At 33.8% G+C, this 13,496-nt stretch overlaps 1 protein-coding gene across 1 annotated transcript; it reads left to right on the top strand.

Annotated features, from left to right (window-relative positions):
* The first annotated feature begins 5,079 nt into the window (after positions 1-5,079).
* LOC115958618 (aspartate aminotransferase, mitochondrial) lies at positions 5,080-10,810 on the top strand. Its single transcript, XM_031077044.1, has 10 exons — positions 5,080-5,494; positions 6,144-6,229; positions 7,617-7,823; positions 7,998-8,103; positions 8,244-8,348; positions 8,447-8,619; positions 9,200-9,359; positions 10,003-10,098; positions 10,243-10,337; positions 10,424-10,810. Exons 1-10 carry the CDS (start codon positions 5,321-5,323, stop codon positions 10,494-10,496), a joined length of 1,275 nt encoding a protein of 424 aa, XP_030932904.1. The 5' UTR covers positions 5,080-5,320; the 3' UTR covers positions 10,497-10,810.
* The last annotated feature ends 2,686 nt before the right edge of the window (positions 10,811-13,496 follow it).

Here is a 13,496-nt window from a genome sequence, read left to right as displayed (position 1 = left end):
TTAATTGACCAACAAACATGTGGTGTATTGGCCCCAAATATTTCTATTTCGGTTTGTGATTACAGAAATTTGTTAGATCGCGAATGGACCGTCCATTCACATCACATATATATCGTAAAACTAACAAATATGCAGATGGCTTAGCTAAAAGTGAACAAGAGTAATCCAACAACTTAGAAGAATTTGAAAACTACCCATCTTTTATGCATCACTGTTTTGTATAAGATAATCAAGGGTGTGCACGGGTCATGTTGGGCGGGTGGAGGGCAATATTTTTAACCAACCCACCATTAGTAGGTTGAGAAAATTCCAATCCATCGTCGATCCACCAATCTATAAATCCGCCAGGTTAGCAAATTCAAATTTTTAAATGAGATTATTTCAATTAAATTGGATAATTGTTTGCTCCCTCAAATAAAAATAAAAAAAAAGGAAAGAAATTTTTTCATTTTATTAAAAATAATTACAAATACTACATTATTTCTTATTAGATTGACTAAAATTTTATCACATTACAAAGAAAAACATCTCAATTTAGACGTGTACATAGATTAAGAATAATAATAATAGGGAAGAGAAATTAGGAAAGAGAAATTTGAAAATAAAAAGAAAGAGAAATAAAGTAGGTTCGAGTTACACCTGGTGTAACATTATTTAAAGTTACACCACCCAATATTTTTAATTAGATGTGAATTTTGATAAATCCACTGCTGGATCACATTATCTTCGTATATTATCCATATTTACAAAATTTAAAGATGATCAAAGATCAATAGCCATGTCATCAATCAATTGTATAAATTCAAGTTTTTGTAGTTTAAAATAATGCATAAAAGATGAGTTTATGGATCGAATGGTAAATTACATCCAATTGGAATGAAAATTGCCATACATATTAAGAACATATAGAACTTGTAATTTAACGATTGGATTTCAAAATAAGAATTCAATAATAAGTTATTGAGTGATGTAATATTTTTTAGAGTTATATCATGTGTAACTTGAACCCATGGATGGAGCCATGGTTGGACTTGGGAAAGCCCCCCCCCCCCCCCTTCATTTAAAAAAAATATTATTATTGTAGGGCCACGGAAATCTAATGGCCCAAACTCACTTAGAATAGTGAAATTTGTGCTATCCAGCTAGGCTCAAACCAATAGATATTTGTAAAGAGAGTGGGGTAAAACAAGTTGGGCTTAGTCTGAGGATTTAGACAAAGAGGGAATGAACGAAAGTCAAAGATTAAGTATATAAATGGTTCCTTCTCAACAAAAAAAAAAAGAGAGTATATAAATGGTTCTTTACAATCTCGCCCAAGGACAATGCTCTTGCGCAAGGATCTCCCTTGTTCTCTCTCTCTCCGTCTTTCTATCACTGTTCTTGTTCTAATCTCATTTTTCTCCTTTTTTTCTCGACCCTTTCATCTGGAAGTCCTCTTTCTTTATATACTCCTAAGCTTATTGCATCCTAACCCTCCATCTACAATCCTTCAAACTCTCCTTAGGACACTTGTCCCTTTAAACTTCTGTTGAAGGTGGTAGAAGGAGTTACTTAGCTGTGAATTCTACTGTTTAGGTCATTTCCTCATCAATGCAGCTGATAAAATTGTTGCCAGTCATTTAATGCAGAGGCAGTAGGTGAGCTTTCACTGGGAACATCCTTCACCTACCTTGACTCTCTCTCTGAACACCATCATCTCCATTCAGACTTCCAGGAAGTATTTTGTCTCATCTCCTCTTATCCTCAAGTGAATCCCCACAGCAGGCTTAGAATGCTTTTATAATGATAGTCATAGCTTGTTGTATCCTTCCTTGGTCCTTGGGCCCCCACAATTATATATATATGGGTACTAATTTTAGCAATCTTGTTTTATAAAATTACACTTCTACCCCCTTAACAATATCATTAATTCTTTTAAGAGTATTGTTAAAGTCACAAATTTTTCTACAACATTTTTAGAAATTGTTAAGGTAGCAAATTCTTATTGGTTTGCATTTAGACCCACTACTTACTTTTTTTTTTTTTTTTTTTACTTACCAATAACCACTCATCACATAAACAATTTGTACAAAAGTTTGTAACTTTAGCATTTTCCTCATTTTAAAGACCATTAAAAAAATATATAGATCTAAAATTTAAAACGAAATACACAAACCCAAAAAAATTAGTTCAATAACAAAAATTACCAATAGTAAAACTTAAAAAAAATTGAGCCTAGTCAATCAATTTTACCTAAAACAAATAACCTAACCCTTTTAAAAAATTTAAAACAAAATAATTTTGTTTTCTTACCCAGCAGAGCACACATCAATGACCAAAAAAAAAAACTATAGCTAAGCAACAGCAGAATCAAGTCAAAATTATTGCACACAACAAATAGGCAAAGCTGCCCTGTAACTCTAAGTTCTAGTTCAATCCCTGCTTGAATCTAACCATTTGTGTATGTGCACGTGTGTGTGTGTGTATGTGTGTGTGTGTGTATATATATATATATATATATAGAGAGAGAGAGAGAGAGAGAGAGAGAGAGAGAGAGAGAGAGAGAGAGAGAGAGAGATGCTTGAATTCAACTGCTAAATTATTTATATAACTCGTCCAAGTGTTTAAAAAAAATGAGGCCCTATTTGGTAGAGTTGTTAAGAGGCTGTTTTGGATTTTTATTTTTCATCACTCTTCACTCCTCACTCAATTTTTGTCACTCATCACTCATCACTTAAAATACCTCCTTCACTCTACACAAAGTGTGTTTGGCACCATCACTCAAAATTTTTAACTATTTGTGGGCCCCATACCTGTAACTTGGTGCAACTTTTACTTTTTTTCCCCTTCAACCCCCAATACCCAAACTCACCTAACCCAGTAAAAAAAAAAAAAAAAAACCAGCCAACAGAGACCAGTGAAAGAAGGAGAAAAAGAAAGAAAGAAAGAACTAAGCGAAGGCCAAAAATATTACGTGATGAAGAAAAAAAAGAAGAAGGAAGAACGAACTGACAAGAGCGAAAAGGAAGAAAAAAAGAAAGAACAATGGAGAAGAAAGAAAAAAAAGGGGTCAAAAGTTACGGCTAACCCTGACTAGTGGGTTCTTCCATGTGTGTTTAATTATCAAAATGCCATTGGAAATAGAGTTATGAAAATTGAAAACACTTAAAATATGTTTTCAATTTCCATAAGTCATCATTAAAAAATCAGAGAATTGAATGATGGAAACAAAAAATGGAAACAAAGTTATGAAAATTCACACGAACTTTTCAACTATGGGTCCCATCATTTTTGAGTTATGAGTTATGGAAACAGAGTTATGAGTTATGAAAACTGAAAATCCAAATAGCCCCTAAACAACACATTTTTAATTTTTAAACAATATTGCACACTTTTTCACACACTTTTTAACTCACATGTATTTCAAAAAATTATAAATAACATTACTCAAATTTCACCCCTAAACGGCTTGTAGGTTTTTAACCTTTAAAAGGTAAAGCCTAAATACTCCCCCGTTCCGGTTCCCGTGCTGTTATACTTGTACAGTTGTAGCCCCATGTTTAGCAAAAAACAAGAGAAAAGTCAACAGATAAATTTGTTGCTCGAAAGATGTGTGCAGCGGCTACCTACAATCACGACTAACCACCCAAGTTTCTTTTTTTTTTTTTTTTTTTGGATTATTATATTTAATTTTATATGATAAGCCAAGTGACTGATGAGTGAATTTATTCTAGCGCAAAAGCAAAAGTAAAAGTAGGGCAGCCATTAGTCAATGCTGCTGTAAGATGTCAATTTTTTCTTTAAAGGGGGTGTTTGGTAAGATATTTTAAACCATAATTTTTAGTGTTTAAATAACATTATTTGTATTTTTATATATTTTTTTATTTATATATATTTTAAAAATATAAATAATATTATTAGAACAACATTACCAAACGCCTACTAAATTTTTTGAGTGCACATAAATTATGATCTTTGTTATATTTTGTACCTTAACGTTAAATTTGGTTTAAATTTAGATAGAAATTTAAAATTTAGGATACAAAGTGTAATAAGGAGGGTCTGTTTGGAATCCGTTTATTTTGCTGAAATTGAAATTTTTTTGCTGAAAGTACTGTAAATAAAGGTAAAAGTTAGCTAAAATAATATAATGAGGCCTATAAATATTACCAAAAGTACAGTGAGCCTATGAATAGTAGCAAAAATAAGCTAAATAGTAAAATAAGTTGATATTTAAATTTGGAGCCAAACGCACACGAAATATAGTTTAGAATGGTAAAGTGTAATTTTTCATTTGTTTTTAATAAATTGAGAAAAGTAGTAATTAAGTATTTTTACATATTGTCATACTTTTTCATCCAAGTTAATACCAAACTTAACGTTAAGATGTAAAGAGTAACAAAAATTATAGTTTAAGATTATTCAAAAAATTTAAAAGACAAAGTGTAACATAAAATGATAAAATATACTTTTAAGTGATAATGGTAGTTTTTTCAAAAATTACCAATCATTTTTTTATTATACAAGTATTCGAATTTTTATCACGCAATTTTAACAACGCATTCTATGATCTATCTAGGGTCCGTTTGGATTGAGCTTATTGTTGTTGAAACTGAAAATTGAAAACACTGTAGTAAAATAATTTTTAAATGTGTGAAAAGTACCGTATGACCTATTTTTGATATTTTTTAATGCGTGAACAGTATTACTACAGTACATAAACAGTACTACTACAGTTCAAAACAGTAATTTTTGTCCACCAAAATCAACTTATGCGGGCAGAAGAAAAAAAAAAAACAAAGAAAACGCAGCACCAAACGTGGATGCAGCAAAGCCGAATCGATCACATCACATCACATATCTAATCTATAAACAGACTAAGATGACGCGGCAACATTTAATTATTAATTAATTATTAGTGTAACAACCTGGAACTTTCTCACGCACTTCAATAAAAACAACTTGAATTAGGCACAAGGGCAATTTCGTAACTTCAACAAAAACCAGCCCCCGGTTCAAGTGAGAATTCGATCATCAGAATTCTCAAAATTTATAAGGTTTAAGTAGAATAGAACGAACAACATCATCACGCAATCTCATGCCATTTTTACAAACTTGAACCTGTCATTTTCTATTTCTTCCTACCACTCACCAAATTTAAAATATTAAAAAAAGAAAAAAAAGAAAGCAAAAACCCGATTCTCCTCGTCCTTCACTCTTTACTATAAAAGACTACTTAATAATAATTTCATAAAATCGCAGCTAGCTCTTTCTTAAAAACACTTCTGCTCCGTACACCTTTCTTTCACTATTTCATTTTCAGACGCAAAGTTGAGAAACGATGGCGTTTCGGGCGGTGATGTCGAGGCGGGTCACGAATCGGAGCTCCGATATTGGAGCGAGGTGGATGTCAACGTGGTGGGGGAACGTGGAGCCTGCAGCGAAGGATCCGATTCTCGGCGTTACGGAGGCTTTCTTGGCTGATCCCAGTCCCAGTAAAGTCAATGTCGGAGTTGTAAGCTCCTTCAATTTTCACTCCTAACTATCTTCTTTTTCTTCATATCTCTCTGTTTGGTTGCTCGGAAAACGGACAAGGAAAGAAACTAGCAGGAATTCTGAATGTTACTATTATGTTTACGTTGCCTTGATATATATATATATATATATATATATATTTTTAATGAATTTGAATAAAACAGTTGTTATTTTATTTGGATCAAAAGCCAAAGAGCTTAGATTTGAAATTGCATGTTTTTGATTTCTAGCGCCTTTGTTAGTTGCAAATCTGAGATCTAAGATGAAACTGCATCAACTTCTCTTTTTTTTGGGCAGCCAAACAGAGATAAATACCGAAATTCGGTTGCAGTTGTTAGTTGTTAATAGGATTTACATGTCCGTTTGGTTGCTGAGAAATCCAAAGAAATTTAAATCTTATATTTTCCATAGCTAAAAATATTGAAAACCTTAAGTTGGCGCTCTGTTGTGTGACGATGAAGATCTCGGCTTCTTCAATTCCCAAAGAACAAATTTCAAATTCAATATAGTTTTAATTTCTATCATATCTTGCATTTTATCTGCATTGAATGATTTTGATAATCAAGTTGTGTTCTTTAGTTGATTCCACTTCTAATTCTTTATTATATGTGTAAATATGAATTAAATAGGGCGCTTACCGCGATGATAATGGAAAACCCGTTGTTCTCGAATGCGTTAGAGAAGCAGAGAGGAGGATTGCTGGACACTCAAACATGTGAGTTTCTAATATATTAATTTTTATTTGAGACAGTTTATATTATTATACTCATGTGTGATTACTATTTCCGTACACTGTATTATTTAATCCACTATGTCATTCCCTTTTAATGTATTTTTAATGGTTGCATAAAAATAATCATGCTCATTTGTATTGGTTTTTTACTATTTCAAAACTTGCAACTTTTGTGGTGGTCCCATTGGCTTTACTTTTTTCCCTCCACCAACCAATTTGATTCTTCTAATCTTTTCTCATGTTTCACTCAATGGTCCATGTTTTAGATTCTGGACACTCTTGGTGTTAGAATTTTTATCTTTCTCCACTATTTGCTAGTGGGTTTGGATTTGGACCCCTTGCACTCCCTTTATTTTTTTCTTCATTTTTAAATATATTAAATCTGTTTCTTGGCAGATTTCATGCTTCTTTTCATTTAATATGTGAAATTGACAATTGTTTAAAATCGGGAAAACATGCTATTATTGTTAAAAAATTTATGGGAATTACTCTGGTAGATTTTTTGTAGTAAACTTGTAAAGAATGTGTTAGCACTTAGCAATGGGCAGCCAGAGTAGACGACATTATACTCTTGACTATTGACAGCAGATTCCACAATGAACCTGGTCATGACTCATGATAAGGGGATCTTATTGGTCTTTGTATATTAAGCTATTTATGTATCTAATTTCCTGTTGCTGCATTAGGTGGTTCATAGTCAGATCTGGCTCAAGATTTTCAAATTTGAGGGATCTAAATAATTCAATTTATACCCCACTAGACAAAAATAATCTGGATACAAAATCCCTAAAATGATTTCGTATGCTCGACAAGATTTTATCTGGGAAAGGAGTTTGGGGATCATATTTTTTACAATAAATTTTTTTAAAGGACCTGAAATTTGCTTTTTCTTTTTGCTTGTACTATATGGCTGGCTCAGTAGTTTAGTTTTAAAATGAAAGGCTTTTATCTGTTTTGGAATACAATGCCTAGAAAGTTGAAAATTCTTTAGGAGTGCGTGAAATTTGTTGAATATGAACCATATCAGGTATGCAGGGTTATACTTATATTATATACAACAAAATTAAAGAAACAGACATAGAATGATCCTTACACAGAGAACATGCAATATGTATAACTTTTCAATTTCTTGAAAAGCAATGCTATAGAAACCAAATTTGGGACAATACGTCAGAATTGTCCCTTCTAATGCATATAGATTTAAACATGTATGTGTACCATGGAGAGAGGGTTGTTGCTCATCGAAGTGTTCAAACAGTTGTAGCCACAGGCATAAAACATTTTAATTATTACACCAATACAAACGCTTTGCTCATTCAGGAAAAAAATATATATAAATGCTTTATTCATTTTGTCTCTTTCGGGGCAGGGAGTATCTTCCTATGGGAGGAAGTGTCAAGATGGTGGAAGAAACACTAAAACTGGCCTATGGGGAGAATTCTGAGTTTATCAAAGATAAAAGAATAGCAGCAGTGCAATCTCTATCTGGTACTGGTGCATGCCGACTTTTTGCAGACTTTCAAAAGCGTTTTCGTCCTGATTCCCAAATTTACATACCAGTCCCTACCTGGGCCAAGTGAGTATCATGGGACACACTGCCTACAAATCTTTGATAATTCTTTTCCCGACTCCCATTCCCCACCCAAATTTCCTTTCTTGAATTTATTTCTAAATTCAGAAGGTTTCTGTTGTATTCTGTTTCTCCCTTTATTAGTTGTGTCCTATGGGCCTCTAACATGTAATTTCACAGCCACCATAACATCTGGAGAGATGCACAAGTACCTCAAAGGACCTTCCATTACTATCACCCAGAGACTCGAGGGTTAGATTTTGCATCACTGATGGATGACATAAAGGTAAGCAAGACAAATCTTAACTCTCAACTTCCTTATTTGTACCTCATTGCTGAGACTTCCTGGTTTACTCCTGGCCGTTTTTTTCATATCTTAATTGCTGACAAACATTTCTTTTCCCTGCCCTTTAAAAATGGATATAGAATGCTCCAAATGGCTCATTTTTCCTCCTTCATGCTTGTGCTCACAATCCTACTGGAGTGGATCCTACAGAGGAACAATGGAGAGAGATGTCATACCAGTTCAAGGTAAACATTTCATGATATTATTTTTTATTATGGTCTTTTCCTTTTAAAATTTTCAGTACTCCTTTGGTATATATATTGAAAATTATTATCATTTTCAGGCAAAGGGTCATTTTGCTTTCTTTGACATGGCATATCAAGGTTTTGCTAGTGGTGATCCAGAGAGAGATGCAAAGTCTATCAGGATTTTTCTCGAGGATGGACATCTAATTGGAATTGCTCAATCATATGCAAAAAATATGGGACTGTATGGCCAGAGAGTGGGATGCCTTAGGTAATCGTCTATTTTATCCTGTGAATGAAGGTTTCTTTTCTTCGTTGGACTTCAATAGGACTCTATGGGTCAATTATTGATATTTAATGTGGTTCTGTTTTATTGCTTTATTTTGAAGCTGTGGTAATGAGTGATTTGGCATTGATTGGGGGTGGCAATATTGGTGGAAAACATTATTTTATGATCACACACTATTGCACCCTGATTGAATCAATTTAGAAATTCAAACTTATCCACAAAAGTCAGTTTAGTTGCTTATTTGCTTCTTTAGATTTTATAGGCAAACTAGATGAGTGAATCTCCATCAGCACTCTTCCAAAGCTATGAAATCGTCAAAAGATAAAAAACTAAAATCTAAGAAAACAAGAAAATAATTCAAGTGTATGAGAAATAGGAATAATGTTTGTTGAATTAATTTATTCTGCAATGTCTAGTTTCTTGTTGAGTTGTATCTTGGACATTACTTCCTAAAGCTTACTAGGTAAATGATGCAATATATGGCTTATCCACAGACTTCTCTTTTGCTTGTCAAGTAAATTCAAAAAGAAGGAACTCAATCGTTCTTTACAATTCTTTGCAGTGTGCTTTGTCAAGATGAAAAACAAGCTGTGGCTGTTAAAAGTCAATTGCAGCAGCTTGCCAGACCTATGTATAGTAACCCACCTCTTCATGGTGCACTCGTAGTTTCAACTATTCTTGGTGATCCAGATTTGAAGAATTTATGGCTTAAAGAAGTTAAGGTAAATTGCCATAGTACAATTCCTTTTTTTTTTTTAATACATAAAATCTCTTTGTAGAATAGGACACTATTCATTTTTGTACATAAATCTGAGTGCCGTGACACTCTATGCTTCAGAGGGAGATAATGGCATAAGCTAGGCTTCAGGGCTACGCTTTTATAAATGCATGAAAGGCTTGATCAAGGCTCTTGTCTGGTCAATAATTACTTAACATGCCTTCTAAAATTTAGTTTCTCTGCCTTCCAAACTTCCTTTATCATTTATAGTAATTTATGCATATTGGCTTGCAATTCCAACAAAGTTTAATGAAATATTCAGACTTATTACTACATGACTCTCATGTTTGTTTGATATTTAAGATCTTACACATTATTGTGAGGTAATTCTGCAACCTTCAAATAAGCAATCTGATTATTGTGATGTACATGTAATTTTACTTAGAAGAAAATCATTGCCATTTTTTCTCGAGACCATGTAACTTTCAGCATCATTTTGATTAAAATCTCCAAAGTTCACATTATCATGTGTTGTTAAATTTATATCAAACAATTCATAGTAATTATTGTTCTTCAAATCCCTTGATTTTAAGTGTTCAAATCCAAACATAACTTAAATGAATCTATCAATATCATCTTTTCTCCAGGTCATGGCAGATCGCATCATCGGAATGCGAACAGCTCTACGAGAAAATCTTGAAAAGTTGGGATCACCCTTATCATGGGAGCACATAACTAATCAGGTATCTTAAAATTTGTTAGAGTTACTTATAATCAATTCTGGTGCCTTACCTTTTTTTTTTAATTTTATTTTATTTTATTTTAAATCTCCAATTTGAACCATTTGCTCAAGTTGATATTCTAATCATTATGGTCCTTGTAAACAGATTGGTATGTTTTGTTATAGTGGGTTGACCCCTGAACAAGTGGATCGTTTGACGAGTGAATTTCATATTTACCTTACTAGAAATGGTCGTATCAGGTAATATGTCATACTATCTATTTTCTTTTATATAATCCCATAACAATAGGATTTTTCTGATATGTGAAAAAAATATTTGTACACAGTATGGCGGGTGTCACTACAGGTAATGTTGGATACTTAGCTAATGCCATCAACGAGGTCTCGAAATCTGCTTAGTGGCTTGTTCCAGAAGTCAAATTCTTAGAGGGTGCCTTAGATATAAAGTCGAAGACATCACAAATTTCATTGGGATTTTTGTAATCTTCCTTCCCATTCATAAATGAATTGGAAAGGATGTAATAAAAGAGACATCATTATATGCTCATCCTAATTTTTTCCACCAATAATGGTGAGGGTTTTTTTTTTTTTTTTGGGTGGGAAACCCCATCTTGTAATACATGAACCATGAAAATGGCTACACCTAAAATTTGTGTGGAAATTTATTGGTTCTAGTTAAAAAAATACATCTGAGCTGGAAGGATTTTGACATATCCAAGGCATATACATTTCTGTTCTTATCATTTGATGGAATCAAATTAAAGAATTATTGCGGTAACTAGTTGCTCTTTGACTTGTTCGGATAATTAACTTTGATATAAAACGTGCAGGCATGTGTAGACTGTAAAGTAATTATAGTCAAATATGATGATATTCCATGCCAACAGGCTACAAGTTCGATTGGCACCTACCCCCATCCCCAGTTCTCATCTGGCAGGTCGACCTGCCTCTCTCATCCCCTCCCCAAAAGGCCCAATATTTCACGTTACCTGGTGTTTATCCATATCTATCTCTCTTAATTGTTATTCAGCCAAAAAAAGGGATCCGGATCCTCTCCATTTCGCTTTGAAATGGAGAGTACCCATTTTATGGACAAGATCAATTTGAAATGAATCTAAGGTGAAGACTATGCCACCTCATTTAAAAGTATATATCTCAACCCAACAACTTAACTCTAGCTAACTTTAACGGCGGTAAGTAAATAACGTTTTAAAAAAAAAACATAGACTGTGTTAACTCTACTGCAACCAAATTTGATATCTCTCTCTTTGGGCTCCTTTCTATTGTGCAGTCCATAAGGGGTGGAGGTAATGAATGCTGAATGGCTGAGGCTAATGGTCAAGGTGGTAGGTTGTTGATGATGGTTGGGCGGCAGCCGGGTTATATCTTAGAAGGCTGTTGATGATGGTCGGGCGGCAGCCGTGGTTTGAAGCTTAGTGTATGTGTTTGTTTCCCTGAAAATGGGTTCATCTTAAGTTTTAGGAGAAAAAATGGGTTTGATTACATATAAGGTGGTTACTTCTTTTCTTATTTTGGTTCCTCTACCATTCTGAGTTTAAAATCTTCTGTTTTGTGAAATTACAAGAAACAGAGAACTACTTTCTAGTTCTAATAAACCACTATGTGATGCAAAGCGGCGATTTGGTAAAATTTTCTTTTTTAGAATTCTTAGGGACTTCATGGTTGCTCTCAAAAATGAGAACCCATTAAAGAATTCTCATTCATTATAGGAAAAGAACGAATTTTTGGATCATTGTTATCTAATAATAATAGCGCTAACAAAATAATTCAAGGTCATTTTCCCCAATAGCGGCTCTGGGATTTTTTTCTTGGGGGTCAGTATTAGCGGAGTTAGAAATTTATCTTGGGTAGGGAAGTAAAAAAAAAAAAATGACTAGATTTTTTTTTCTTTATACACCTCTTCCATACAATACAACTATATTTTACAATAGTCTAAAAAAATTATTAATAATTTAAAGATCGATAAGACAACAACTATTTAATACATAAACAAATAGAATTAAATAACTAATCATACATTTAATAAACCACAGATGTAGAAGAAAAGTGCAAGGAAAAAAAAAAACTTTATTCTGTTATCAATGCCAAAGTAAGTCATAGTCCGAGAGAGAAGGCTTTTAAAAAAAAATTTTAACGAATGATCAAAAATTTGATTTTTTATTTGATTTTATTTTTTATAAAATTAAATATTTTAAGAGTAGTGTTTTGACACAACACTTTCATAAAAATATCACAACAAAATCAAGATGGTAGGTAAAAAAGTTATGCTAGTTATAAATCCAGATAAAAGCCAATTACAACTTACTACTTAACTTTTATTGTGAAAATATTTGTACAATGATCATTGTAGGGTGTTGGTTTTGAGCGCTATTCCTATTGGACAAGAGGTTTCAAGCCCAACTGGCCCAAAACAATGAATTTTTAAAGAGTGGGCCTAAGAATTAGGTGTTGGTCTAAACCACAATCACTATACATGGTTGGGTGTGGACGGACCAATGAGGAAATGGGTTCAAGCCTGAAATGTTGTCCCCGAGTGTTTCGTCCGAGGAGCTTGATGTTCTTCTTCTTCTACTTTCAGTACTAGGTTCCCGTGGTTTTTCAAGACCATGCAGACTGTTGCTGTTTTCTCCTTTTTCTCTCTTCCTCTCCCTTTCTCGCGATCCCCCATTCTTGGGGGGTCTTTCCCATTATATACTTCTTTCCAGTTGATCCTAACCCTCCATCTGTTGATTGTGCAGGTCATTACTCGAGTGCTCGTCCCATCAGCCACCTTCCCAAACCCTCTGTGAGTTGCGGCAACCAAGGTCATATTGTTCAAGAGTCCTTTCACCATTAATGCGGCCAGGATGTTAGTTGAGCGCATTAAATGCGGAGGTAACAACTTTTCCTTAAACTGCTCCCACTCCATACCCCCGTGTGCGTCCTATTGTACTCGTCATTTCTTCGGGGAACGCTTTGGGAGGCTGCCTTTGATGGTGTGCCGTTCTTTTCCACTGGAGTCTGGAACGCCGCGGACAGAATCATCTTCGGCAACATCTCTAGACCATTTGGATTTTCAGCGCATGTCCTCGGATATTTCTCTGCTCGGCGCAGGCCTTGAGCTTAGCCTAGAGTGGGCCGGGGTCGCCAAGTTCTCTGGCCCACAATCATATTTAAGTTAATTTCAGTTGGGTTTTTTTTTAAAAAAAAAAAAAAAAAATAGAATTAAGGTGTTCAAGTTTTTATTTTAGAGGGATCAACACAAATTTTTTTTTTTTTTAAATTTTATATATAATCTTTTTATGGGGCAGGTCAGGGGTTCACTTGAACTCCCTGAGGTGTGTGTAACGCCGCCCCTGATTTTCCTGATTCGTTGTTATTTATAGTGACAACTTTCAA

Source organism: Quercus lobata, chromosome 8 (genome assembly GCF_001633185.2).
Source record: "Quercus lobata isolate SW786 chromosome 8, ValleyOak3.0 Primary Assembly, whole genome shotgun sequence".
Taxonomy (NCBI): Eukaryota; Viridiplantae; Streptophyta; class Magnoliopsida; order Fagales; family Fagaceae; genus Quercus; species Quercus lobata.
Note: the sequence above shows the minus strand (reverse complement) of the source record. Positions and strands in the feature narration are given on the sequence as shown.

Bases quoted from the DNA above. Each gene is read 5' to 3' on its own strand.
- LOC115958618 (XM_031077044.1), top strand. From the start codon at position 5,321: ATGGCGTTTCGGGCGGTGATGTCGAGGCGGGTCACGAATCGGAGCTCC. The intron at 7,824-7,997 runs GTGAGTATCATG...GTAATTTCACAG, and splicing joins CCAGTCCCTACCTGGGCCAA to CCACCATAACATCTGGAGAG. The intron at 10,338-10,423 runs GTAATATGTCAT...ATTTGTACACAG, and splicing joins ACTAGAAATGGTCGTATCAG to TATGGCGGGTGTCACTACAG.